This window comes from Haemaphysalis longicornis, unplaced genomic scaffold (assembly GCF_048455015.1).
Source record: "Haemaphysalis longicornis isolate Haplotype H1 unplaced genomic scaffold, Haemaphysalis longicornis Haplotype H1 scaffold_2, whole genome shotgun sequence".
Classification (NCBI taxonomy): Eukaryota; Metazoa; Arthropoda; class Arachnida; order Ixodida; family Ixodidae; genus Haemaphysalis; species Haemaphysalis longicornis.
Genome location: NW_027526295.1, coordinates 152,555,255 through 152,579,816, shown reverse-complemented (window position 1 = coordinate 152,579,816; position 24,562 = coordinate 152,555,255). Strand labels below are relative to the sequence as shown.

General features: G+C 45.6%; 2 protein-coding genes across 3 annotated transcripts in view; one reads left to right on the top strand and one right to left on the bottom strand.

Annotated features, from left to right (window-relative positions):
* Positions 1-19,416, bottom strand: part of LOC144169339 (putative ubiquitin carboxyl-terminal hydrolase MINDY-4) — a 32,980-nt gene extending 13,564 nt beyond the window's left edge. Inside the window, exons 1-13 of the mRNA XM_077698437.1 lie at positions 19,238-19,416; positions 18,960-19,079; positions 17,707-18,202; positions 16,117-16,355; positions 13,874-14,143; positions 13,454-13,570; positions 10,723-10,814; positions 8,020-8,121; positions 7,865-7,928; positions 7,734-7,799; positions 4,958-5,028; positions 4,789-4,852; positions 364-519 (exon numbers count right to left, since the gene is read on the bottom strand). Of these exons, the coding sequence (XP_077554563.1) occupies positions 364-519; positions 4,789-4,852; positions 4,958-5,028; positions 7,734-7,799; positions 7,865-7,928; positions 8,020-8,121; positions 10,723-10,814; positions 13,454-13,570; positions 13,874-14,143; positions 16,117-16,355; positions 17,707-18,202; positions 18,960-19,079; positions 19,238-19,336 (1,956 nt within the window). The 5' untranslated portion in view covers positions 19,337-19,416. The remainder of the gene's footprint in view (positions 1-363; positions 520-4,788; positions 4,853-4,957; positions 5,029-7,733; positions 7,800-7,864; positions 7,929-8,019; positions 8,122-10,722; positions 10,815-13,453; positions 13,571-13,873; positions 14,144-16,116; positions 16,356-17,706; positions 18,203-18,959; positions 19,080-19,237) is intronic.
* Positions 19,417-19,594: 178 nt separating this feature from the next.
* Ptpmeg (protein tyrosine phosphatase Meg) overlaps positions 19,595-24,562 on the top strand; it is a 329,222-nt gene continuing 324,254 nt past the window's right edge. For both annotated transcript variants that reach the window (XM_077698431.1, XM_077698433.1), the window contains exon 1: positions 19,595-19,753. The gene's annotated coding sequence lies outside the window, so the exon portion shown is untranslated. The remainder of the gene's footprint in view (positions 19,754-24,562) is intronic.

The window sequence follows — 24,562 nt, the reverse complement described above, 5'->3', positions numbered from 1 at the left end:
GGGGGGCCACTAGCATGATGGGAATAAAAAAGAAATTTGATTGCATAATTACCTCTGGGTTTTTATGAAAATGGTAAGGCTATGAACAGCGCTTCTCTTAGCATCTTTACTGCATGAAACTTCAACTTTTAAAAATCTGTTGAAATTTTTTCCCACATAATGAACTCTCCCCCCAAATTCATGCCGAATTTTATGGAAAAAAGCGGGTTCATTACGCGAGTAAATACGGTAAATATGGCAGACTACCCTGGAACTACTTTTATTTACCAAATGACTAAAGTACTAAAGAGATGTGCTTATTTTGACACATAGATGGTCACAAATGGTCCCACACTTGTGGACAAATGCCGGCCGCATTCCCACCTGACAGGACTTGTAGTGCTCGTAGAGCGACAGCAGGCCAATGTTGGACCTGGAGGTGATGCCCCTGAGCACAGTGGTCTCCTCCCTGCCAAAGCTGACCTCGTTGTTGAAGATGTTGGTCACTGCCTTGCCCACAAGCAGCAGGTTCACCACTTCCTGGGCCACAGAGAGAGAGAGACTCGCACGTCTAAGCACTTGGAGTAATTCACTGGAACAACTGATGAACTGCACCTTTTGTTCTTTCAGTTTTGAATTTGAACCTTTATTGAGCATATTTTTAACCTACCTGTGCTCTGAACTGCAACCACAGATACCAAACATATGCCCTTGCCCCATTCAGTAATTCCAGAGAACTTTTGCAGAACTGTATCGACGACAGCACTAGCAGCGAGTGTGAAGAACGTGGGCCCCTTCATCAGATGTTAGTTCCAACTAACAGAAACAATAGGTCTCGAGCACAACTTTGCAAGAACATCATCATATGCTTTTAGGAGTAGCACTAACTACTCTGAAGAGCATATGAACACACATGCATTTTGCACTCCAAGGGGAGACCTCTTTTTTTTTCTTCTTACACAGTTTGCCCAGAGTACGTAAGGTGCAACGCTTTGAGTCTTCAGTTGGTTACCATTCCATTGTTCAAATGCAGCACACTATAGCGTGGTGGCTCGTCCCATCTACAATCACAAGCATTCAATCCTTCTGATACTAATATCTGTGAATGATGATGGCGATACCACTCTTTTTGCCATTTCCCCAATTTTCAACCCCCTTGCCCCACTAATGAGCAGACCATTGGATGTAGGGACAGTGAGACTAAAAGCACTGCCAAGCACTTTAAATGAAAGAAACAAAAAGAATTTTAGAAATTTCCAGGCTTTCCCATCTTCTAGGCCAACTAGGCTAAACAATGTTGGAAACAAAAAAAAAATCCCGGGCCATCTCCACTAATGTGAAACCTGGGGAGGGGTGAAGCATGCAGTGTATAAGTGTATTCTTGGCGCCATGGCATTTTTGCCAAAGGAGATGAAACCATTGGGGGTAGAGGTATACAGCTTTGCTGTAAAAGTCTCTTGCCTTTGAAGCACGAAGCTCCCTAGCGCGAGGCGTAAACAAGTGTCCCGGTGTATTTTTAGTACGTGTTACGAAGCGCTTCAGTGTGAGGCGTAAACAAGTGTGCCGGTGTGTTTTTAGTACGCGTTACGTTCTAGCTCTAGGCATAAACAAGCTTCCCGGTGTTTTACTACCTTGACTACATGAGATGACAGTTACGACGACGACAACAGGAGATGCCAACAGCCCCAGCCACGAAGGTGCTTGACCCCTAAAAGCTGACATTAGGGGAATTCAAAGGGGCCATGGAGAGAGAATACAACTTTGCTCAGTTTTAAAGAACTAGCCTTTGGTAATTCAGTCCGCTCCATGCCAGCCATGAAAGACATTTTTTTTAACAGAAAAAAAAGTGAGGAAGATTGAAAAATGTTAAATTTCGTACAACAGTGACGTATTACGGGAATGCGTCACGTCATATGGGCCAGCACCAAAAGCATTTTTATCAGTGTTTTAACGGCATGTTCACAATCAAGTGATATGATCAGATGAAACTACAGGCCCCACTACAGTCATATTTCTTGATGGTGGCTTAGGTTGGTGGCCGGCAATCGCGCGAGAGATAGAGAGAGAGAATTTTTTTATTTGCAGTAGGTTTAAGGGGTCGGGGTGGCCGCAGGCTCCAGAATGGCAGAAACTAGCGTAGCCCTGTCCACGAGGGAGAGTTGTGCCCCTAGGTCAGAGCTACCCAGTGCCCCCTCCCACTGCTCGTTGGAGGAAATTAGAGGGAAAGGGCCTTCAGGGCAGCCCCACATGGGGTGGGGCACAGTGGAGCGTGAAAAACAAGATTCCGTGACGTCATAGAAAAGTCGCCCCTGCTTCACAAGTTTTCTTTACCATAGTAAAAGCTCGTTAATTCAAATTGCTAATGGGTGCCACATCAGTTCAAATTAATAAACACTCGAATTAACGAAACTGAAGAACAAGAGCCAAATAACGCGAATGGGGAGCAGTAGAGCATGTCAGCAATTAATTGCTCGAGAAAGCCTGCCATTAAAGTCTGCCTTGAATGGAAAGCCAGCACCTTTTTTTCTCTCACCGACGAGTGTGTTGGAAGGCTTTCTTTTTGCATATACAGTGGACTCCCGTTAAGAAGAACTTGGTTAAGATAAACACTATGGTTAAGACGAACAAAAATTTTAGCTCTCTTGTAACGTTCACAATGCAAAAACCTCCGCTTAAGATGAATTTCTGATAATACGAACAAATTTTTACGGTCTCTTTGAAGTCGTCTTCCAAACTGTACTTCCAAACTGAAAAGCGACAGGCCGCATTCTATCTGGTCATTACTTCTGAGAGGTGGCCACACTGGCACTTTGTCTGCCCCATCCCCGTTGTCTTTAGTGTGGTCCTTGGTTAACCAACTGCACATCTAACCTCAGAAATGATGCCACCAGTCAGCACACCCCACACCCTGAATTCATGTTGATCTCGACATGGTCCCCGAAAGAAACTTCTTCGTAAAAGGTTTGCCACAGGTGTTTTAGATTGCTTTTACCAAATTTAACTTCTCTCTACATTTTTCTCTCCTTTCCGGAGGCGACGCAGCTTCATGTGCAGGCAGCGGGTGCGTTTCTTTAGCCGATGGCCAGGCCCCAAGCCGCTGGCGCGGTGGCGCGTAGTTTGGATTATTCGTGGTGGAACCAACTTGTGTTTGAATTAATGGGCTTTATCATACACAGACCTCTATGGGCACTCGGCCAGACCAAATCGTACAATTAATTTATTAATTTGAATTATACATAAGTTCAAATTATTGGAATTCAAATTAACGAGCTTTCACTCATTATGAAGTTTGCGATGAAATCGGCGTCATTGTTATGAAGACGAAGCAGTCTTTTGAATGACCCATACTTGCATTTTGTCCCCATGGTTCATTTAAGCCAAAGCTTTAGCTCGTGTGCCCATGCACAAACACATGCGTTACACATGTTGAAAGAAAATTTTTCCTTTCCAAGGTTCAAGTTCCAGGATGTGACGAGCACAGTGTTTTTAGAACACAAAATGCCTTACATGAACTAGCAAGTTGTAACATGCTTTGTGCTGGTTGGAAACACGCCGTCAACATGACACAAACCAACGCTAAGTGCCGGTGTTTTTGAAAGGTCTTGAATTCTAAACTGCTAAACAACATGTATCACGGGGATTTGCCCACAATTCACACATACACACACGCGTAAATAAGTACTGCACACCCTCGTTATAATGAAGTAAATGGGACGGTGAAAAAATTCAATATAAGTGGTAATCTGACATACATGGCTGCTCCCTATTAGTGCAGTCAAGTTAGTCATGGCAACTCTACAGAAGTGGAAAGTGCCACATATTCAGCCAACCACACCTTTATTGAGTAGGTATAAAAAAGGCGGTAAGATGACTCTGTTGGGTAATTTTTGACGGGTACGCGGAGTGCCCACTTTAGCTTGTTTAGGCACAGCTGGAGGTCACGGTCACCCCCCGTGCACTCCAACTGCTAACCTGCATCTGTGCCACAGCTTGTATTGCATGAGCCTGTTCACCTATCAGCCCTTGGCGACTTCCTCACCGAGGCCACCAAGAACCAAGCCTGCTATTTCAGTGTTCCTAGCTGGGGCAATGACGGTAGTAACTGCATCAGCCATAGCGAAGGATTCAAAGTTGCCTTCCACCTGTTCACAAACAATTATGTGCCCAGCTTCACAGAGCCTGGTCAAGAGGGGCCAAAGCTACCCTGCTGGTGATAAGGACGGTCACTTGCTCAGCATCGAAAGGGTCACTTGGAGAAAAAGGTGCAGCAACATGAAGGGTGCAGAAAATTCACCGGCGACGGGGACAATTACTCGCCAACTCGTAAGCACCATGAGCGATACTGTGAGCACGCATTCGCAACTTCAAAGTTAACTTTAAGCGCAGCAATCTATAGCAAACTATATCGATATGCTTTGACTAACCCAGTCGAGAGTGCATAAAGCAACAGTTGTTGTAACGAGGGTTTATGGTATGTACGAGCGTCACCCTACGATGCTGCAATCACGAAAGAAACATTGAATCAGCCAGAGCAGCAATGCTCATGCAAATTTGCAAATCACGTCTTCGATAAGCGTCCGAGTAACGCTTTTAAGATTACTTCTTTCCTCTTTCTTTTTATTTAAAATCCTCGATAAGCCCGATGTTCAAGCAGATGCAGTGACTTTGCTGCCATTAAATTTTATAGTGAAACTTTGACAGGTCTCCAAAAGCAAACACAGGAGACATAATTCCTACAGCATGCTTATGCTTCCTTTCCATGATTCTTTTTCTATGCTTCCTTTCCATGGAAGGGGGAGGATTGTTTACCTGGTTACAGTGGCTGTGCTTCCCAATCAGTGAGCTGTTCTCGTCGTCCATTTCCTCGCGAATCCTGTCAACCAAAAGAAGCAGGCATTTTTGTCCCAAAATAGTTGACACACAAACACTGAATGCCATTTAAGAAAACGAGACCGTGACCAATGTTGCAGTAGCGTACCTTTTGAGGCCGTGTGTCATCAAAACAGATATCAAGAATGTGACACAGCTGGAGCAGTTTTCTTCCTGGAGCTGCAAAGTCAAGAAAACCATTCTTAAATACATCCCCCCCCTCCACTATAAAATCTTTAACATGCGTAGAAATCTTGGCGCACAGGCGTATTGATTTTTTGACGCAGCAATATTTGTTTTGCATATTTCATGGCTGCCGAATCTAAGAAATGGATGCTCCGATTAACTGAGTGGGTTTCAAGTGTTTCAAAAGTGTTTCAAGTGTTAAAAAAAAGGAGACGGAAAGAAAGTTGCAGCAGCCCTTAACACAGTACAATTTATGCAGCTTTGTGCCCTGAGCGACTGCCCCGATGTCACAGTGGTGACCGCACGAGGTTTGAGTGGATCGGTCCTGGCACCTTTTTATTGACATAATTCCACTCCCATCCCTTATTCGATATATAAGAGGCAGTCCTCCGTATGCAGTTTTGAACCCAGTTTTAACGCGAATGAGCCAAATTTTAATGCGTTACCACATACAAATAGCTTCGTATAACATATTAAAAAAAATAGCGTGATAGGGAGAGAGAGTTCGTCAGCATACACCAGTTGTGAAACTCCACTTAAGAACTTGGGCTATGCGAGCATTCCGTGCATCATTGTAACTTAGGGTCAATCCTATTCGCCCTCCACCTAAGAGACAAAAACTGAGATTTGCTACATATTTACTGCATAACAGAACTTCATAAAGCTTGCTTTCCAAATAATAAAACAATACATTTGGTAATGTTCACTTACATTTCCATAGTTTTTCCATTATGTCTTAGCAAAGTCTCTTCCAATCTAATCCAATCCATTATGACTTACAGCAGCAGCTGCAAAAGCTTGAGTGCTACTTCAACTTTGTGTCAACGGACAGCAGGACAATCCACTCATCCCATGCTTGCCCCTGTTTGCTCCCAGCGCAGGGGCCAACCACAAACTGGTTTTCAATACGTGGGGAGTTTTTCAACTGGTGCATACTGGGTAACTCTGACAAGGACAGGGGTCAAACCTGGGGACACGCAGTGACAGCCAAGTGACCTAACCACTACTCTACGATGGCACTGTGCAGAACACGGTGTTTTAGGTACTTCAAATATGAACAAAATGGTGCCATGAGGACAAAGCGCATGCATTGGCGCCAACACCGGCAGCAACAATTGTTGCGTGTTCAATTCCCATTGGCTGTGACACGCTCCACAACACATGCATCAGAAATGAACCACAGCATATGGCTACCAACATGGCATCTACGAAATTAGCTCAGGGCACTGCCTTGGCGGCGATCTACTAGATTGTACAAGCTGGTCTCAGGCGTGCAGCTTCAACCTGAGCTGTAGGAATGCATCATATGATACGAGTGGAACCACTGTGGCTGTTATCAAGTACAGTAAAACCCCGATAATACGAGTCTCAAGGGACTGCGAGAAAGCGCCGTATTACCGGGGTGTCGTACGACCGGGGTGCGGGTAAATGCCGGCATAGTAGCCGGCCTAGTAGGCCACCCTTTGAACGGTCCCGTGCCGTCACAATTGGGTCAAAGTGCTCAACACATAGCTATTTTAGTTTCCTTTGCAAGTAAAACGTGTTGCAGCGAAAATTATAGCACGGTCTTGCTACAGTGACTTGCTGCGGCGGCCAGTGAGTGGACCAAAATGGCGGTGCCAACGGGTACGTGTCTACACCCTTGCGGCGGACGCGTGTAACTATAGGCACAGCGGAGTGACATTGCAGGTTTGAAAGACACTGATAAGCAGAGAGCAAAGGTATCGGTCGTCGCTGTGGGGTTGCATCATATGTGTTTTCGTGCTTGTCGGTGGCTCAGCGGCAGCTTCAAATTCACGGACCGCCAGCCAACTGAACTTCGACTCCTCGCGATTGGCGCGTCGGCGTACTGCTGCCGCGTGGGGCTGTCTAAAGTTAACTCCCGATCACGAGTACCCGCCTGCTTGCTTGCGTCTCTTCAGAAAGTCGTTTGGCCTGCCTGCAGGCCTTTGCACATCCAGCAGCATCAAACGGGGGCTAACAATAAAGAAGGTCGAGACGAGGCGGCGAAGCGGTGTAAAATAAGGGAAAACACTGGTTTTTCCGCGCCAGGGTCCGTCGTATGAAGCGGACCGCATGTGCTCGAGCGTCATATCATCGGGGGTTTTAGAGCATTGTTTCTATGGGGAGTTTGCCGGGACCGCGGTGATCCGTCGTAAGAAGCGGGTCATCCTAAGTCCGGGGAACGTATCAGCGGGGTTCCACTGTGTTTATTGCCCGATATTCAATAGCTTTACGCTTTCACAACTTAAACAATTTAGCAGCAGAACGCATTAAGAAATTCAAGGCAGTAGGTATCTTATACAGTATTTATGAAATAATAACTCACTTGCCTATAACTTCTACTTTTGCCCCTCATGCAGATGTGCACGGCCCAAGGTGCACAACAGAATTTTGGGCAGCAAGGTGCTTGCAATACCATGCTTGGAATGCTAGGCTTCAATTCACTGTGGTTCTCAACTTCAACAGAGCAGCCTCATGAAAGCATGCAGTTTATCTTCCCTTTTTTCTAGTCGAGTACTTGCCACCCTTTTAGGTCCAGGACGTTTTTTTTTTCCCCTTTTAGCACCAGAGGCCTTACTGGACTACGCATGAAAGGTTTGTGGTCTGTGCACCTCCAAGCAGCTTTGCATGATTTGAAGATGCTAGAAATGCAATGGCACACAGACTCCTGACAACTACAAAAAAGGGAAGCGTACCTTGAATATACAGGAGCTGTAGTACTCCTGCACTGCCGCCTTCGACTTAAACGTCGACAGCGTCAGCTGCAAAGGTAAAGGCAGGGTCACACTCCTGGCCGTCTCTAGCACTGCAAGGCAGTTCTGCTCACAGTGTCAATGATGCCGTCGCTGGCTAGGTGGCCGTCCGATCGAGTCACGTTCACGCCGGTCGGGCTGCGGGAGCAAATCAGTGAGCGTTCATCACGTTCACTCAAGAGGAGACGTGCGCATGCTAATACAGCATCTGAGGAGCAAATGTGGTTACTTTGCCACGACGACCTCCTTCGAGTCGCCCGCCTGCCACAGGATGAATGCGAGGGCCCTAGTGAGGGCGGCGTTTCTTCGGGGCACGTCCACTTGGAGGTCACTGCAAGGACAATGGGAAGGGGTGTTGCTGGCCTCCATATTTCAGGTGCATTTACGCTAGCTTCGACAATTAGGCAGGCGGAAATGTGAATGGCGAAATGTGAATGGCGACAATCTAGGACTGCATTTCACATTGCCTTTCTGCATAGTCGCAAACTTCTTCACCATCAATGACTGAGAGTTGACAACTTAAAAAGACACTGACACAAAAATTTTGCATCTTGTTTTTTTTTGTTGCGATAAGTAGCTAGTGACCTACTTATAATTTGTAGAAACCTCATTTGCTTCAGCGTGCGACGGTTGTTTAATTAGAGGCATTTTAAATGCGGCCAGTCGCAGTTTCGGTTTCAGCGAGTGCCGCGAAACGATGGATTTTGTGTGAAAAAAGCTGACCACGTGACCGTCGGAGGGATATCACAGAGCAGAGCCGCCGTAGCACTGTCGAATCCGCATCGACGGCAGTTTCTGCGAATGCCCCCACGTACTGATCTCGTGAGGCGCTTAATTAAAAAGCGACCGTGGATGTGCGCTGCGAGTGCAAGTGCTACCGCGGCTAAAGAATGACGCGCGACGCTCGAGACGGTGGGTGGCAAGACGCGCGCTGGGAGCAGCCGGCCGGTCTGCCTACAGGTCCGCCTACAGATGTGTTCGGCTTAGCACTGCGGCGGATATTCGAGTGCCGCTCTCGTAAGCGGTGCAGATGACAATTTTTAATGCAACCCGCCATCGCATCATTAACTCCTTTCTCATGTAAGCCATCATGGTCGAGACTTGGGGACAATTTCGTGCAGCGGTAACAAGCTATCACTCAAGCTACCTGCGCCGGCCTGGGCCACTTCGCGGCCGTGGCCGCCGCCTGCACAATGACCGTGCGGCTAGCTCAGTGGGCTTTTCGTGCCTCTGGCGCGTTTTCACATCCAATGGTAATAAACAGTAATAGAAACAGAGTGCCTGGAATCGCTGTAGAACTTTGGTCGCGGCCAGCTGCCCCATGAGCTGACGAAATCACGGCGCCTCCGTCCCCAACGATCGGGTCGTTCGTTCTCGAGAGCAGAAGCTCCGCCCTCCGGCCCTCCGATTGGAGCGGCGAGCCGGCGAAAAACGCCGGCAGTGCGGAAGCGGCAAACACAAACTTGTGACGTGTTTGGATGTTGTTTATTTACACAATATCCTCGGGATGTCGATTGCGCGTGGTCCTCTGCTGGCTGCTCGGTTGCCTTTCGCACACTTTAAAATCGATTTTAAATATGTTCTAGGCTGTATTCGCCGCTGATATTTTGCAGATGATGTATATGTGTTCCCACCAATCTATCTCCGAAGTTATCTCGCCTTCAAAATTTTGTGTCAGTGCCCCTTTAACACTGGCACCACACTTGCATGCAACTGGCACCACACTTGCATGCAATTGGCACTACACTTGCACGCTACGCCTGCATGTTGAATGCAAGCGCTGCATGCAACTTGCATGCAACACTTTGTAGCTGCAAAACAACACAAATAGTGCAACATGCTTTTGATGTAGGTGATAAAGAGCGACCTTGGCTTTAATTTGTGAAAGTTCGAAAAAAAATTGAAGATTACGTTTTTTTTACTTGGCTTTCAATATATACCAATACGCATTACCTAGCTGCAGTACAGTGCTTTTTTCAAACTGAACCGTCTTGGCAACAAACTAAAATTGACATGAATATTAACCAAGAAAAAAAGAACAACACTAAATTACTTGAACTACCCAGTTTGTTTAGATGCAGAGAAAGAAGGCCCCACATCTTGGAAATTTTCAAAATTTTTCCCAATTTGGGAATTTTCATTAAAAGGAATTCACTCTTCAAGCCAAACACGAATATGTTAAATCATTTGAAAGTACGCAAAGTCTTTACATAAAAAAAACTAGGGCAATAGCTGCAGTAGTTTTTGTTTTACGGCAATAAGAGTTTCAAATTTTCCGTGAACCGCTCTACCCACCCGAAACTTGGGCCAGCATTGGTAATTTTTTTGAGGAATGGATTTTTTTTTTTTTTACAAAATAACTTCAGATATGGTTTCCCCTGTGTACAGAAAGTATACATCAAATTTTCGTCAAAATTAAAGATGTCATCCTAGCACACCTGTCCCATCTCTTGTGAAAAGACCCACCTGTATATTTCACAGCTGTCGTATTTATGAAGCTGCTTGTTAGTGCAGCTACATTACGCACCGGCACCCATTCCATAGTTGCCTTATTTGAACTCTTTATGTAGAGTGTCCAATGCCACAGTTACTACTAGAATGCGCCATCCACAGTCTGCTTTGGACAACACAGTATATTAGAGGCACTAAAATACACAGGGCAGCAAGCATTCAGCTTGTTGTGTGCAGTAATTAGCTAATGCAATTTATTCTCACAGACTCACACTTCAGTGCTCACAAATCAAGAAGCACGGGAAATCTCACCCCATGTAATGCAATAGTACTTCATTAAGTGGACATTTTGAGGCACCAAACCAAGCATGACAAAAATTACGATCTCCCCAATAGCAATAGATCCTTTAAGGTCTGGAGGGAGAACCTTAACCATGGTCCACTGAATTGACTGGGCTGTGCTTGAAAGTGATGACATTACCCCGGGTTAGCATCCTGGGTCGCTCCTTTCGGCCAGAGCAGCTCCTTGATCATGTACGCCTGCACAGCAGCAAGGACGCCACACGGTCCCCCCTGAAATGAAAACAGCAGCGACACCCGTAGCCGTTGAAAAAACAAGGTAACAAGGACACCCGCACACATTCATGTTCCCGACATGACTTGACTCGGTCAAAAGGTGCACAAGTTGACCCAGAAACAGAGAATGCGTACAGGCATGGTGCTGCACATGAATTAAATGCATGCAGTTTATGCTGCCCGCTAGGCAGCTAATCAGATTGCTCAAATTAAATGCAAAATAAAAGAGTGACCATGTATTTGCTTGCTCATTGCAAATGCTGCCAAGCAATGACTGTCCTTTGCCACCCCTGCTTCCCCCCCCCCCTGTCACGCTATCCCACTCGCCTCTCATTACCCTCATGATGAATGCAATGAAGGTAAGCTCCATTCCCGTCAATTTTCAGGCATTCGCACAGGTTGCACAGCATCGATTAGTACAAGCTTATGTCTTTTTGTTTGCTTCTTTTGTTTTTTGTTCTTTCTGCTTATAACAGCACGGGATGACACTGTTAAGTTTTTGCTTCTATCCCGCTTCTTTTCTCCACTGTTTTTGCGGCGCAGTTATCTTTACTTGGCACCATAAAAACCCATCCAACATGCGGTTTCAATTACAAGAACGCTGGTACTGTCAGTTATGTATTTGCATTTTGCTTCAAATACACCTATATAATATGCCTAAATATTGTGCACATATATTATCCATGCCAGCAGCTTTAGTAGTTTGGAGTGGTCTTGCCTATACATGCTTCGTGTTCGACCATTCTTTCAACAGTTCTTTTGGCCGAGTTGTTGAAACTAGTGACGAAAGCACCAAAATTTTTGCATTTAGGCAGTCCATAGGTAGTCCAGTAAAGACCTTTAAAAATGGTGCACAGTGATCTTGTACTGAATTATAGTTCGATGGAGCCGAGCGTCATTGGATCGCGCGATCACAACAGCTGGGGTACTTATTTTAAAGGGCAGTGATGATCACTCCTCCACCCCTTCTGGGGAAGAAAACTACAACCCCTCTTGGTCAGCACGGCCACGGAAAGTCAATGCGCGTGCCTGGTCACCAGGTGCTGGTGCCACATTCAAGCACAGCAGTGCGTGTGCAGTGCTGAACTGCCGATGTATACACACAAATGGCTATAAAACAAACCTGTAATAGACTTAACCTGCTCAGAAGAAATTTCCGGCCTTTTTCTACTCGGTGTTAAAGGGGTGTACACTGAAGACAACCAGTAAGGTGGTTTCAAACGAAAGTCTGACCTTCCCATATCCATTTTAGTGTTGATTCGTTGCCGAAAGATGCCATAATTGCTATGAAATTGCTAATCAAAAAACGCATTTCCCTTCCACATTTCCCTCAAAGTGATTCCATGACACAAACAGCGGCTGCTGTTTGTATCACGATTAACCGGAAGCAAGTGAGGCAGCGGTGATGTATAGCTGTATAGAAGCAACGGAATACAACGCTGCCATGTAACGAGCGGTTTCATCAGTTTCCGTCAAATCAGGCATGCTTTCCCAAACTTCAACGTCATTTCCAGCTCTGGACCACTAAGCAAAACGTTCCTTCATAGAAACCCATGATCAGTATTGGCGCATTGTTGAAGAAAAACATATTGCCGTTTAGAGGCTGCGTGAAGGTTGGCGTTGAACCAACCAGTCGTCTGCAGCGTGCCTCCTCGCGTACTGGTATCGCCACAAGCGTGGACAAGTAGTGCCATCCAGTGGTAGCCAGGGAAAACATTGCCTACGCCAGACATTGTGTATACTTGAAAATACTGACTTTAGCCAAAATAAGCGTTCCCTTGTATTTTTAGACCAGCAAAAGCACAGAGGGGGTCATAATAAACGTGGCCATGCCCACAGCACTGTACAAGGGCCACACAATTACCTGACCTAGTATTGTACCAGGTATTGCACCTAAACCGCAACGAACTTGTTGGAGTTAGAGGTCGCTGCGTGATCTGTTGACTGGGCTCTCACGATATTGTTTCTAGCCTTCTTTTTGTTCATTGACGTTCAAACATGGCACTACCAAAACTTCCAGTTAAGTTTTTATAAACTTGTGAAGGCGTATTGCTAAAATATTTGTTACGGAATTTCAACCATTTCTGGCGTAAAATGCATGCACGGAGCAAGAATAGGAGGCAAAACGGCCCATTGCGGCAAGCGCGGGTGAGCGACCAGATAATGTCGGAAAGAAAACCAAGGTGGACTGCAAAGCTTTGTAGCTGCGATGGCAAAGGAGAGGGTAGCAGCACCTGATGGACGAAAAGATAGCAGCCATTCTTCATTCTGGGGCTGAGCAGTGAAATGCCAGTCGCGGCAGCCACACAGTTTCTTCACCCGCAGCAGATGCCGCTAGTTTAACCTATGACAAGCACTCATGACATTATCTGACAGCATTTAGAAGCCTCGTTTCGCCTCCTATATATTCTTGCACCGTGGTTGCGTGGCATAGCCAGTGGTGGCAACACCCATCTTCCTGTTTTCAATATTTTCTACCTTATTTTACAAAATCTATGCGTAAGAGTGGTATATTCGTGCTCCTGGCGTGCTAATATATCAATCTACAACAACTTGTATTTTGACAAGTGTCCCTTTGAGGAATACCGTCCCCCTGCAACTTGCTTCGGTTTCTTTCAGTCACATGGTTTTCCCACCTTCTTTTGAAGCAGGCCGTATGGAACAGCATTGGACTTGGTGAAGGTGAAGCCCTGCGAAGCCCACTCCTCTCCAAATGTGCCGGTTCTGGTCCCAAACAGCAGTTCCTTGAGTTCCTAAACACATGGAAATGTCAACGTTTCACGTTTCCACAGTGCTTGCATGACATGACATTGTTTGCATGCCTAATGTCACTTCAGCCTGGCCGTAATGGCCACACTCTCCTCAATTTCACTTTCAAAATCTCTGATTTTTGATGGTCGCTTCCACCGCGGATACGCGTATTTCAGCAGTCATATGTTGTATATTACAGTCCTTTTAGGCATACTATGCGGAAATAGAACTTTTCAGGAGGTTAAAATTTTGTGTCCAGTTGACCTTTAAAGCTAAGCAGCGTACTAAAATGCAGCCCTACTTACAACAGCTTCTTGCCGTGTAATGGGCCTGAATGTGGTACGCTGGGAGGTAATCACGAGTGGGTCAATGTAGGTGTCTTGGAACGCTACGTCGCTGACTTCAACATCATTGTTGATGGGCAGAAATGTCCTTGGGAGGTGTTCCCCTCTGTCATCCCTGAATGGCCCATTCTCCGGACTTGCGGAAGGCTTGGACCTCCTCCGTGAGGCATCCAGCCGTGGTGCACTCTGACTCCGTAACAGGTACGACGTCGTCAAGGTCGGAGAACAAACCTGGCATGGAAAGAAGAGTGTTGAAAAGATGTGAAGACAACAGACACCCTTACTTTATTTCAACAAAGTAGTTTTTGATACCTTTTATAACGTAGTTCCAGCCCCGAAAGGTGTTCCGAAAAGAAAAAAATTAGCAAGAAGAGAAGATCACTAACAATGCCAAATCTTCAAATTCCCCACTGCACAACGTCAGCAGCAATGTCACTGGTGAGCTATTAAACACACAGTAATCAGCACGTTGACTTCATGCAAGCGTGCAGGCAGAGTGATACCAGTCTGAGGCTGGAAATTGCTTTAGCTTCCGTGTGTCTAACTTGAGTGCTGGCTTTGCTTAGAAACACCTTAATTAAACAGGCACCACGTTCCTTCTGTCACTCTCTCTTTTTCTTCAATTGAAATGTGCTGAATTGCCACTCCCTAGGCTGCATTTTCCATAGGAGGTCGTCGACCAAAGCCACTGAGAAATTGTAATAGGGCCACTAGTTCCATTTGATAGTATGGTCAACGTACAATTAATCGGACAGGCTCCGTAATTTGGACTGCTCTGCGGCACCGCTGATGGCCCCATAGAGTTAATGTATAAAGACGACCGATATTTCGGACAGCCACCAGCTCTACATTCGATAATATGGACCCCGTTCCTCACTGTTGCGCACGCCAAATCGGCCGCCATTGTCTCCTCTGGCACCTCAACGATACGAGGTTCGCCCCAGAAAAAAAAAAGGTAATTGGCGATCTTCGAGGCTTGGTCTTGTGAGGCCTCAGAGATTCATAACTGCAAACGCCGATCTTGGAGGCACGGCCTCAACTGTGAGGTCGTATAAACATCGTGATCATTCTGTTCCGCAATCCTCACGCATGGGCCGATGATGCGCTATTGCCAGTCTGTTTGCCTTTTTGCATTCTTTACATCATCCTGCTGTTCTGTGTTTGTTTGTTCAGTTCTGCATGCTAGGCAGCAGCTTGCTGTCTCTAAGAAGTCTGCGCCAAATGGCGCCTTCACCGTCCGCACCGAAGACCATGCTGATGTACCGCAGCAAATACAAAAGGCTGACAATAAGGAAGAAGGTGGCTATCATTCAACAAGTGCTGAGTTGCTGCTCATAGGTCGAAGTTGCCCAAGAATTTGGTGTTTCTAAACAAACCATATCGGATTACATGAAAAATAAGGAGAAGATTTTAGGCGCGATGAAGAGATGTTCTGCAAGTGAGCGGAAAAGGGTGCGGCAAGGCCTTTATTGGAAGTTAGAGGAAGTGTTGGATATATGGCTTAATGCTACCGTCGCTCAACATGTTCCTATTTTCTGCCACATTTTGAAGCAAAAGGCCAAGACCCTTGCCCTTCGACTTGGCATAGACGGGTTTAAATTCAGTGATGGTTGGCTTCGGAACTTTAAAAAGCGCTACGATCTTGCCTTAAAAAAAAAAAAAAAAAAATCAGCGGACAGCATACAGCAATTATGCCACACTAGAGGAGATCCAGGCAGACTTGGCTGCACGTAACTAGAATTGCGTGCAGAAATGCATCGACAACTTCTTTCATCCCCAGGGGCCCGAAGGCGTAAAATTTTTTTTTTTTTTTTCGTGCATCCATTTTTTTCGGACATTCGATAGTTCGCACTTATTTACCTTCACCACGAAGTCCGGATTATCGGTCATCGACTGTATCATTTCAATGCTAGCATGCAGTTAATCCAGATAACTATGTCTTCAATGCTGGCCTCTACTTTGTCACTGCTGGTGCCGTGTAGTGCGAAGTTTGACAGTTTATCAATACTGCATTTTTTTTTTTTTTTTTACAAAAGGAAAACAGTCTTTTATGGCTGGAATAGAACAGAGCGACATAACAAAAGCTAGTTCTTTCAAACCAAACAGTGTTGTATTTTGTCTTCATGGTCCCTTCCCTTTAACCTTGTGGCACATAGCGAAGACACTGGCAAGGTACTCAGAATCCTTAAAGAAAAAAATCCTACCTCGTGTCTGGGCTGCAGTGTCCGAGCTTTAGCGGCTTCCAATTCCGCCCACATCTCTGCCTGCCTGCCGGGAAACGCAGCCACCCTCGGCGTATGCAGTGCCTGGGCAGGCCTGGTGGACGGTTCGCCCGCGTACGCCGCCCTGGCCGAGAGCTTCCGTTCACCCCCACGTGCCGAGAGGAGGGCGCTTTGCAACGTCGACCGCGTGATCACAGTTGAGCTGATGCCGGCAAAGTTACCTGCGTTGAACCGCCGGGGACGAAACGTATGATCCAGCGACACGCTAGCTTAGCCCTGCATTCAAAGCTCTTGTGCTCCTATGTTTAAAGGGACTCTGCAACACTTCCAATTAACGCTTTCACTCTTTCCTTCGCGTCTGGAAGCATTGCGAAAGTTACAGTTATCACCAGCACGAAAGGCACTGCAGCGTGATTTGCTTGTTGCAGCAGATACGCCTGTTGTTTCTGCTTTGCTTTTGTGGCATTTTTTTTAAAGTGGCCATCAAATGCGTTCATTGCCGCAACTGAATGAGAGCCGGCCGGAAGCCGCTACAATGCTGTAATGGCGTAATTCCAGGGGTGGAAAAAAGCCAAAACTGGGAAAGAGAAAAATCTTTTGAAAAAGTTTCCAAGTTATCTGATGGGCATAGAGCACTAATTTATCGCTGAGGTACATTGTGACCCCTTATTGTAAGTATTGAGCGTGTTTGTTGACTACGTTCTGAAAGCATCTAGGATATAAAAAAAAGTAAAAAAAAATTGTAGCAGGGTTCCTTATAAAAACCGTAACAGTGTTTCACCGCATTCCTAAGACTGATGAACCGCAAAACTAGAGGCACACTAGATGGCATCCTTGGGAGGGCTCAGTGTGTTGGTGCTCCGTCATGACTTCTACTTTATGAAGAAATCTCGTTTTCCTCCATTCACTAGTGTCAGGCTTGTACTCTAGCTCACAGAATTAACCTGAATGATGGGACACGCGGTTTCAACTTCCGCCAGTGCCACGGAGTGATAGTCATTGGATGTGAGATAATGCTCTTGGTATGCATACGGCGGATGGCGACAGCAGGTGTGCCGATCACTTCTGCTGCTTTTCTCGCAGAGCATTTTTAGGTTTCTAGCTTGCCAACGACACTTCGCACACTTGTCATCACACCAATTTAAAGCGTAATAAGCATTTCATACTCAAAATTAGCATTGCCCAAAGTTTTTACAAATGAACCTTTGGTTAGCTCGCAAGTGCAGAACAGTGCTAGTGACCTTTTTTTCCCTCTGATCGGGAGCCTATGTGCCGAACTCAGTCTTCTTTTTGCGCCTGCTTCTCAAAATAGTCACAGTAATACACTGCTTGTGCAGTGCGGAGGAACAGCTGGTTGCAATGATCAAGTGCAGGGGCAACTTCTGTTGCTGTTAACTTGTAAGTCAAGTGTAGCAACTTTTCACTCCACAGGCCTGTAGGGAACAGAGTGCAGTGGACTGCAATCAGGGATGACATAAGCAAGACACCACTGCCTACACCATGTTCCAAGAATGCTACCATCCAATGAAGCTAACGTGGCCCACCCTGTTCGGACTGTTTCCACCCACTTACCTCCATACTTTTCAAGCAACTGGTCCGCGTCAATTTTGTCTCCATCTGTCTCGTGAAGTCCATTTTCGAGCCTTAGCGCCTCTTCCATGCGTTGGATAGTCGATGCAGTGGTCCTGGTGGGTTCGCGGTATTGCTGTGATTTGGAGATGAGCCGGTGCACGGATTCGATGTCGTTCCTGGTCGGACGGCGCACTATGCAACCTCCGGACTCTCGGCGACCCCGCGCCGACTGAGGCCGCTCCGTTTCCGCAATGGCCTTCACGGGCAGGGCCCCTTCGAGGGAGCTGAGAGAGTCGCTGCTGTCGGATTTCATCCCCTTTTCGGCCGTGGGTACGTGGTTACTGACGTTCCTAAAATTCATCTCCGCGTGTCGTGAACCAGCGCTTGCTGGCAGCGGCAAGTTTAGCTTTGAGCTTTGCTTGCCCTTGGCACTCTTTTTCTGAAGCCTTTCGCAGACAAGCATCTCGAGCAGCGCTCGAAAAGGAGAGTCCCTTGCCTACAAGTGAAAAGAAAACATAAATGTGAAGCCCACTTTGACAACCGAAAAAACCCGGGAAGCACTCACATTGATTTACTTTTTTTTTTCTTTTTTTATAGTGGAAGTATTGCCGGCAGCTGGAACTTTAGCTGATAGGGATATTTTGCTGGCACTGTCTTCACATTGGTTGATCAGGCTTACTTTATTGTGCCTGGTAGGTGTACCTCTGCCGAAAGCACAGTCAGCTGTGGTTAGTGTGGCACATTGGTTGCACTACTGGTTTGTGATCGTGGTTGGATCCCACCCTCTTCAATTTTCGTTGTCTTATTTTTATGAACGTTGTTCCTTGTGATTTTCTGCGCCCTATTCATGGTGTTTATTAAAATCGGTACTAGGTAATAATACAGATCCGCTCGGTTCTGTTGCGGCCTTTTTTGTTTATTCTAGACCTGCCTTTATGGGTGTCGGGTTCGGTTAGAAGTTGGCTTAAAATACACAGGAATAAAGCATGCACGAATAACAATGCAGCTGTTCTGGAGAGAGTAAAACACCGACTGACGGCAGATGGTCACATGATCACGACCAGCCAATGGTGGCGCAGTGCGGCAACATTTCGCACAGTCTACTTCGCCGGCTGCCGGCACAACACCCACACCTCCTTAAAAAAAAAAGGCATAAGACAACCCCCTTCTTAGGAGCACAAAGAACCAATTGCCTCGGCGGCGGACTTAAACGCCTGATCGCGGGCTTAGCGCTGACAGTGAGGTAGTCTCACCTTGTTGTCTCGTACGAGGCGCTCCATAAAGGCAGCCTTGATCAGCTGATCCCTCGCTGTAAAGCAACCTTCGTTTCTGGGGAATTCTTTGTCCATTTTCGCCAGCGTATCTCTGAGCCCCTGTAAATATTGTGGCACCAAATTAGCGATCGCACCGGCCGCAAAATCAAGCTCGTTGAGTACACAGGATGCATGCACGCAACGATGCATTGCGCCTGGCGAAAAAACGAGCATCACTGGGCCGGTATCTAAGGAAACGTCAACAAACGGGTCGCTACCTTTCGGGACAAGTATTCGCGCACTATACAGCATGAGACGTCTTCTACGCATCTCGCTTGAGTGCTGGAAACTCCCCAGGTTATACCAGCCTCTATCATGCTTTTGCGATCATATATTACGAACGCAATATTCGAATATTTGTTGACGTTCGAAACGTCGCTGCCATTTGTTTCGAATGAAGCGATCCCTGACGGTTGGAAAAAGCGCCAGTTCAAAATTTAGAAAAAAATATGCAACTATCATTCTAAAATACAATAAAAAAATATAATGGTACATTATTTTGTTTAAAAGCTAGGGGGGTCATTTTGGTAAAACATTTGTTCAAGACCCAAAGCGAAATCGGCCGTTTCGGGTCACGTGACAACCGCCATTGCGGTGCAGTAGTGGAGCGTTTGCTGCTGTGTGCGTTGTACTATGTGATTTCATACTGTGTGCGACCCCACTGCGATTTTGTCCCGAAGATAAGCTCTTCAGGAGTACTGCCATGTGAAATACGGACAAGACGAAAATACTCGGTGAGTCCGACGTCGTTCACTCTCACGTCTTCGAAGAAAAAAAAAAGAACTCTCCTTCTTTGGGACATGCTGAGAAAGTTACCGCGTCGCTTCAAAAATCGATAAGCTCCCACGATGTCCTCACAATGAAGTACGCGTGCGAACACAGCAGGACTTTTCAAGCCAACATCGTGCGCGCTGTTGCAGTAGAATGAACGCAGCGGCGTCCGATCGCCTTGCGGCTCGCTTACGCCTGCTCCTCATGCGTCGTTGACTGTTTCAAAACCCTGTTCCAAACATACTTCTGCGCACACGCGCAAAAGTAATTCGTGCCGTGTTTTTTTCCCGTGTATGGAAACATCGACCCTGGCACCCTCCGTGCGGTGCATGAACTACCGGCGCAAAAACGGAAGCGATGCCTTTGCGACGTTTGTTTTGTTCCGTCATTAGCGGCACGCCGCTGTCTTTCGGCGGAATGTCAAAACGCACAGCAGGTGTTTGCCAACGGCGAAAGATGTTTTAGCTGCGACCCGAAAAGGAGAACTTATGCAATGAGACGTCATTGGTGGGTGTAAGCGAATCTGCATTTGGTTTCGGACCTTCGTTTTGAACCGCGATGTATAATAGTGGTCTTGTGCGAGGCGGACGACAACGCACCAGCTGCTTGAGCGACCGCCCCATTCATAGCATTTAAGCTTTTCTCATTTTGCGCTTCGTCTCGTCTTAAGCGTTTTAAACCGAAACTAGCATGTGTGCTGGCGCACAGGTGGTAGGTCGTTGTGTTGTGCGTTTGTTTAAAGTAGAATTTGACGTCAATTTGAAGTCTTCTGCTGCTGTTTTTTTTTTTTTTTTTTTACCGAGTGCTTCTGGAATTTTATTTAATATTGTTCTCTTGCATGTATTATGTTTGGGATGCGCGTTGCTGTATACTTCCTATTATACTTCAGAGTTAGTTCGGCGGTTTACTGGCGCAAAATAAAGTAGCGCACTTTTAATGCTGCAAGTTTATTGAAAGGTGATGTAGTTCCACTTTGCATGAAGAAGTATTTACGAAGTGTGGTTCATTATTATGTCGTGGATATTCTGTAATTAAAAAAAAAAGGACCTCTGTAGATTAATAATGATAATAACGAGCACTACAAAGGTGTGTATTTGTCGGATAAATCATACACTGCTGTACATACTCGAATTGATGGGAAAACATTTTTTCAGCAGCAGTGTAAGTGGCGTGATATCAAAGTGATATCAAGGCCTTAAAGCCTTTTAGTATATTCCTCCTTTAGCCTCTTTAACTTGGGATTCACCGCTACGCACTAATGCATTGATGTGAAGACATTTCTCCTTGGGCAATAAATGCAGCCTGATATCTAAGTAGGAGCTTTTGTTAAATACCTCCATTAGGCACCTTGTGTCCTTATAAAGCACTGTACCTCGAGCCCCTTTAAAGTCTTCTTCACTACTACACCCACGCACTGCTGGGAAGACGTTCCTTCAGGGGCAGTAAGAGCAGCCTGATATGAAAGTGTGAATGCCCGAGCGCCTTTCGCTAACAGTATTTTCTTAATATGCGGCCAACATGTGACACATCAAGCGTTACTGATAGGCAGATGGGTCTCCTACACCCAGAAATGCCCACCTGTCTAAGCATTTATGGAAACTGTAACAAGCATCATCCCACAATTTTTAGAGCAAAGATGCTTTTCACTCAAGATGCTGTTTTTAGTGGAAAAAGAGCGCTCAAATTCTATTGAAATCGGGGAATGAGTGAGAGAGAGTGTAAACGTTTACTGAGAAGGAGAAGAGGTCGGCCTGAGAAACTGATCTTGGGCCTCCTACTTCCCACTTGGTCGAAGGTACTAGGACAAGAAGAGAAAAGAATGAATAGTAAAGGCATGAGAAATGAAATGAAATCAACAAATGAACTGTGTACAAGCGGTAAAACTAATAAACGTCTCACATACTACGGTGCGCTGAACCAGATTATTACAGTCCTCTTTTCAGCACATGATTATCATTCATAAAAAAAATTGAGATATTCTTCTGCAGTCTGTTAAATTTTGTTGCGACCTAGAGCCGAGAATCCAGAGAGGAGTCACTAAGAAATGTAAGCAGGGCTTTAATGGCACACCTTACTACTCTACGGATACTTTATCATCCTTGGTTAATTTCACACCATCCGTGAATTCATATTTGCTAGTTATGGGTCACGGAAAATCTTAAGAGACAGTAAAGCCAGTTTTCTTTTTGGTTGGAGCTTCGATAGGTGTGGCCAGGAACCTCTGGCTATGGTCGCTTTAAAAGTAGGGGAGTTGGCGTCGAAGTACGCCAACCCTCTGGAGGGTTTATTTCTGAGTTCAGTTCGAGCCTTTTCACTCCGATGCCCCGGCAAGATTGGCTTTGGTGGAAAAGGCACATTCGGAAGCTGCACTATAATTCAGCAACATGGGCCTTCAAAAATGATGGCCTCCACTCCATTGCGGATACATGATTATGTTCACATTTCTCAAATTTTGAATAAAGTGGTTTTGCTAACGAAGGTATGTGTTTACTATATCCATCCTTATTCCACGTGAGGAAAATGTCCGCGTCCATCGATCTAAAACTAATACAGACCACGTAAACTGCAAAGCTGTGGAAGAGGGTGACAGTAGATTGGAATAAGGGCGGAGGCAAAGCAGAGGGAAAGACATAACGTAGGTAAGCATCCACCTGTCGCGAACAAAATTCAATTTACTCAAGCTGTCGCTCGATAGCGGCAACGCTTAAATTGGATGTAGTATTGGAAGCCTGAAGTGAGATGGCACATTCCGTCACCCTTATACGAGCGGGATGCCAAACAACGACAACCGCAGTCGATGGCGCAAAACGTTTCCCTGGTAGCTCTATACCTTTCTTTCATCTCCTTATCAAACGTTGCACGCTAAAGGGGATTGGCCATGCGTGATTCGGGTGGACATGTGGCATGCGTTGGACTTTTCTCTATTCCGTATAATTTAAGGCGAAGGCGTTAAATGCCCCAATACATGTGCGAGAAACTGCATTGTTGTCCAGTACAGAAAGTGGCCGATGTTGGGAAGCACAAAAAGAATACCAAAGCCCCTTCCTTAAAAGAAAGATGGTTAAAATGCGAAACTTTTTCCTATGCCAACTGAGTCGAAGTACAAAATCCAAACCGCTTCAACCTTGTCGGAATGGCGCAATCAGATAGACGTCGGCTTTATAACGCGAGGGACCCAGGTTTGATTCCGGCCACGGGAAGCGTTTTTTTCCCCTTGTGGCGTTTGATGTGCCTTCGCTTATCGTCATCATCATCATCATTGCCGTCGTCTTCAACATCGTTTTGGGAAACTCATCGGGTAAAGTTGGCTTTTCTGCAGCGTGTTTGGGCGAAGCATACACTGTAAACTTTTTTTCCACCCATATACTCCCTAGAGGTTCTTTTTCGCCTGTCCTCTAGTGATCCTCCTTGTAGGAGTTTTTTTACTACATGGAACAGGGAGGTTTTGTTTACCTCCTCAAAACAAGGTGTTTTTAGGTGATAGAAAGGAGGTAGTTAGGGAGTGTTAAGAAATGTTAGGGAGAATTTAAGGAGATCAAAATGGAGTATTCTTTACTTCCTCAAGGCGTTTTTAGGTGATGTTTATGGACTTTTTAGGCGGTTAAATAGGAGCCGATTATGGCTCCCTTGGGAAGTACTTATGTTATTTTAGGGGCGTTTTGAGGAGGTTCAAGGGAAGCATTTACTTCTTTTGCATGGAGTTTTACGTTTTGTAGGCCTCGCGAGGGGAGTTTTTAGGAGGTTCAAGGGAAGCATATATTTCTTTTGAATGGAGTTTTGCAAAGTTGGGGCGGTTTTGTAGGCCTTCCGAAAGGAGGTTTTTCAAGGCCACAAGGGAGAGTTTCTAGTTCCCTGCGGGAGTACTGATTTCACACGGTTTTTCTCGGTTTCAGGTTTATTTCAAACGAACTTTCGCATACAAGTTTACATGGTACATGGTGTACACAACAAGGAGGCTCCAAAATAAAAACTTGGGGCGACCTCCTATAAGAAAGCAAACATGGTAAATTGCTAAAAACACGCCAGTTAGGAATGGAAGACAGCAATAGAATGCTAGTTGAACAAACCCTAGAATTAATATTACTACAAGAACTGGAAATACGCGAAAAACAAAGATAGGCGCAAACACAACCACATGGTAAGTGAAATCATTATATAATAATAGCGGATCGAGAACGCGTCAGTACTTATCAGAACTTATCAGAACGCATCAGCACTCAGTACACAAAGTGAAAAAAATGGTTGCAGTGGTTTACAACAACAAAAAATTTTCAGTTGGTGGTGAAATGAGCTGTGCGCTAGTTGAACAAACTGTAGAAACAATATTACTACAAGAACTGGAAATACGCGAAAAACATATAGGCACAAACACAACGACATGGTAAGTGACATCATTATATAATACTAGAGGATTGAGAACGCGTGAGTGCTTATCAGTACGCATCAGTACTCAGTACACAAAGTGAAAAAAATGGTTGCAGTGGTTTAAAACAACAAAAAATTTTTTCAATTGGTGGTCAAATGAGCTAGAGCTGTGTAACGATTTGATATTGAAAGGTAAAGAGCATTTTGTAGATGGTAAAGGCACAAGAGATAAATGATGTAGGAGACAGACAGCAATGAGATGGCTATGGATAAATGAGTATATAAAGAACGAGAAATATGCTGCAGAAAATACCAGTGCGTTTTGATAAAGACACAAATGCGCCAAGAAAAGTGACCCAGTCTGAGGGGTTAATTGCAATGATATAGAACAGAATGGGTGGTATCAC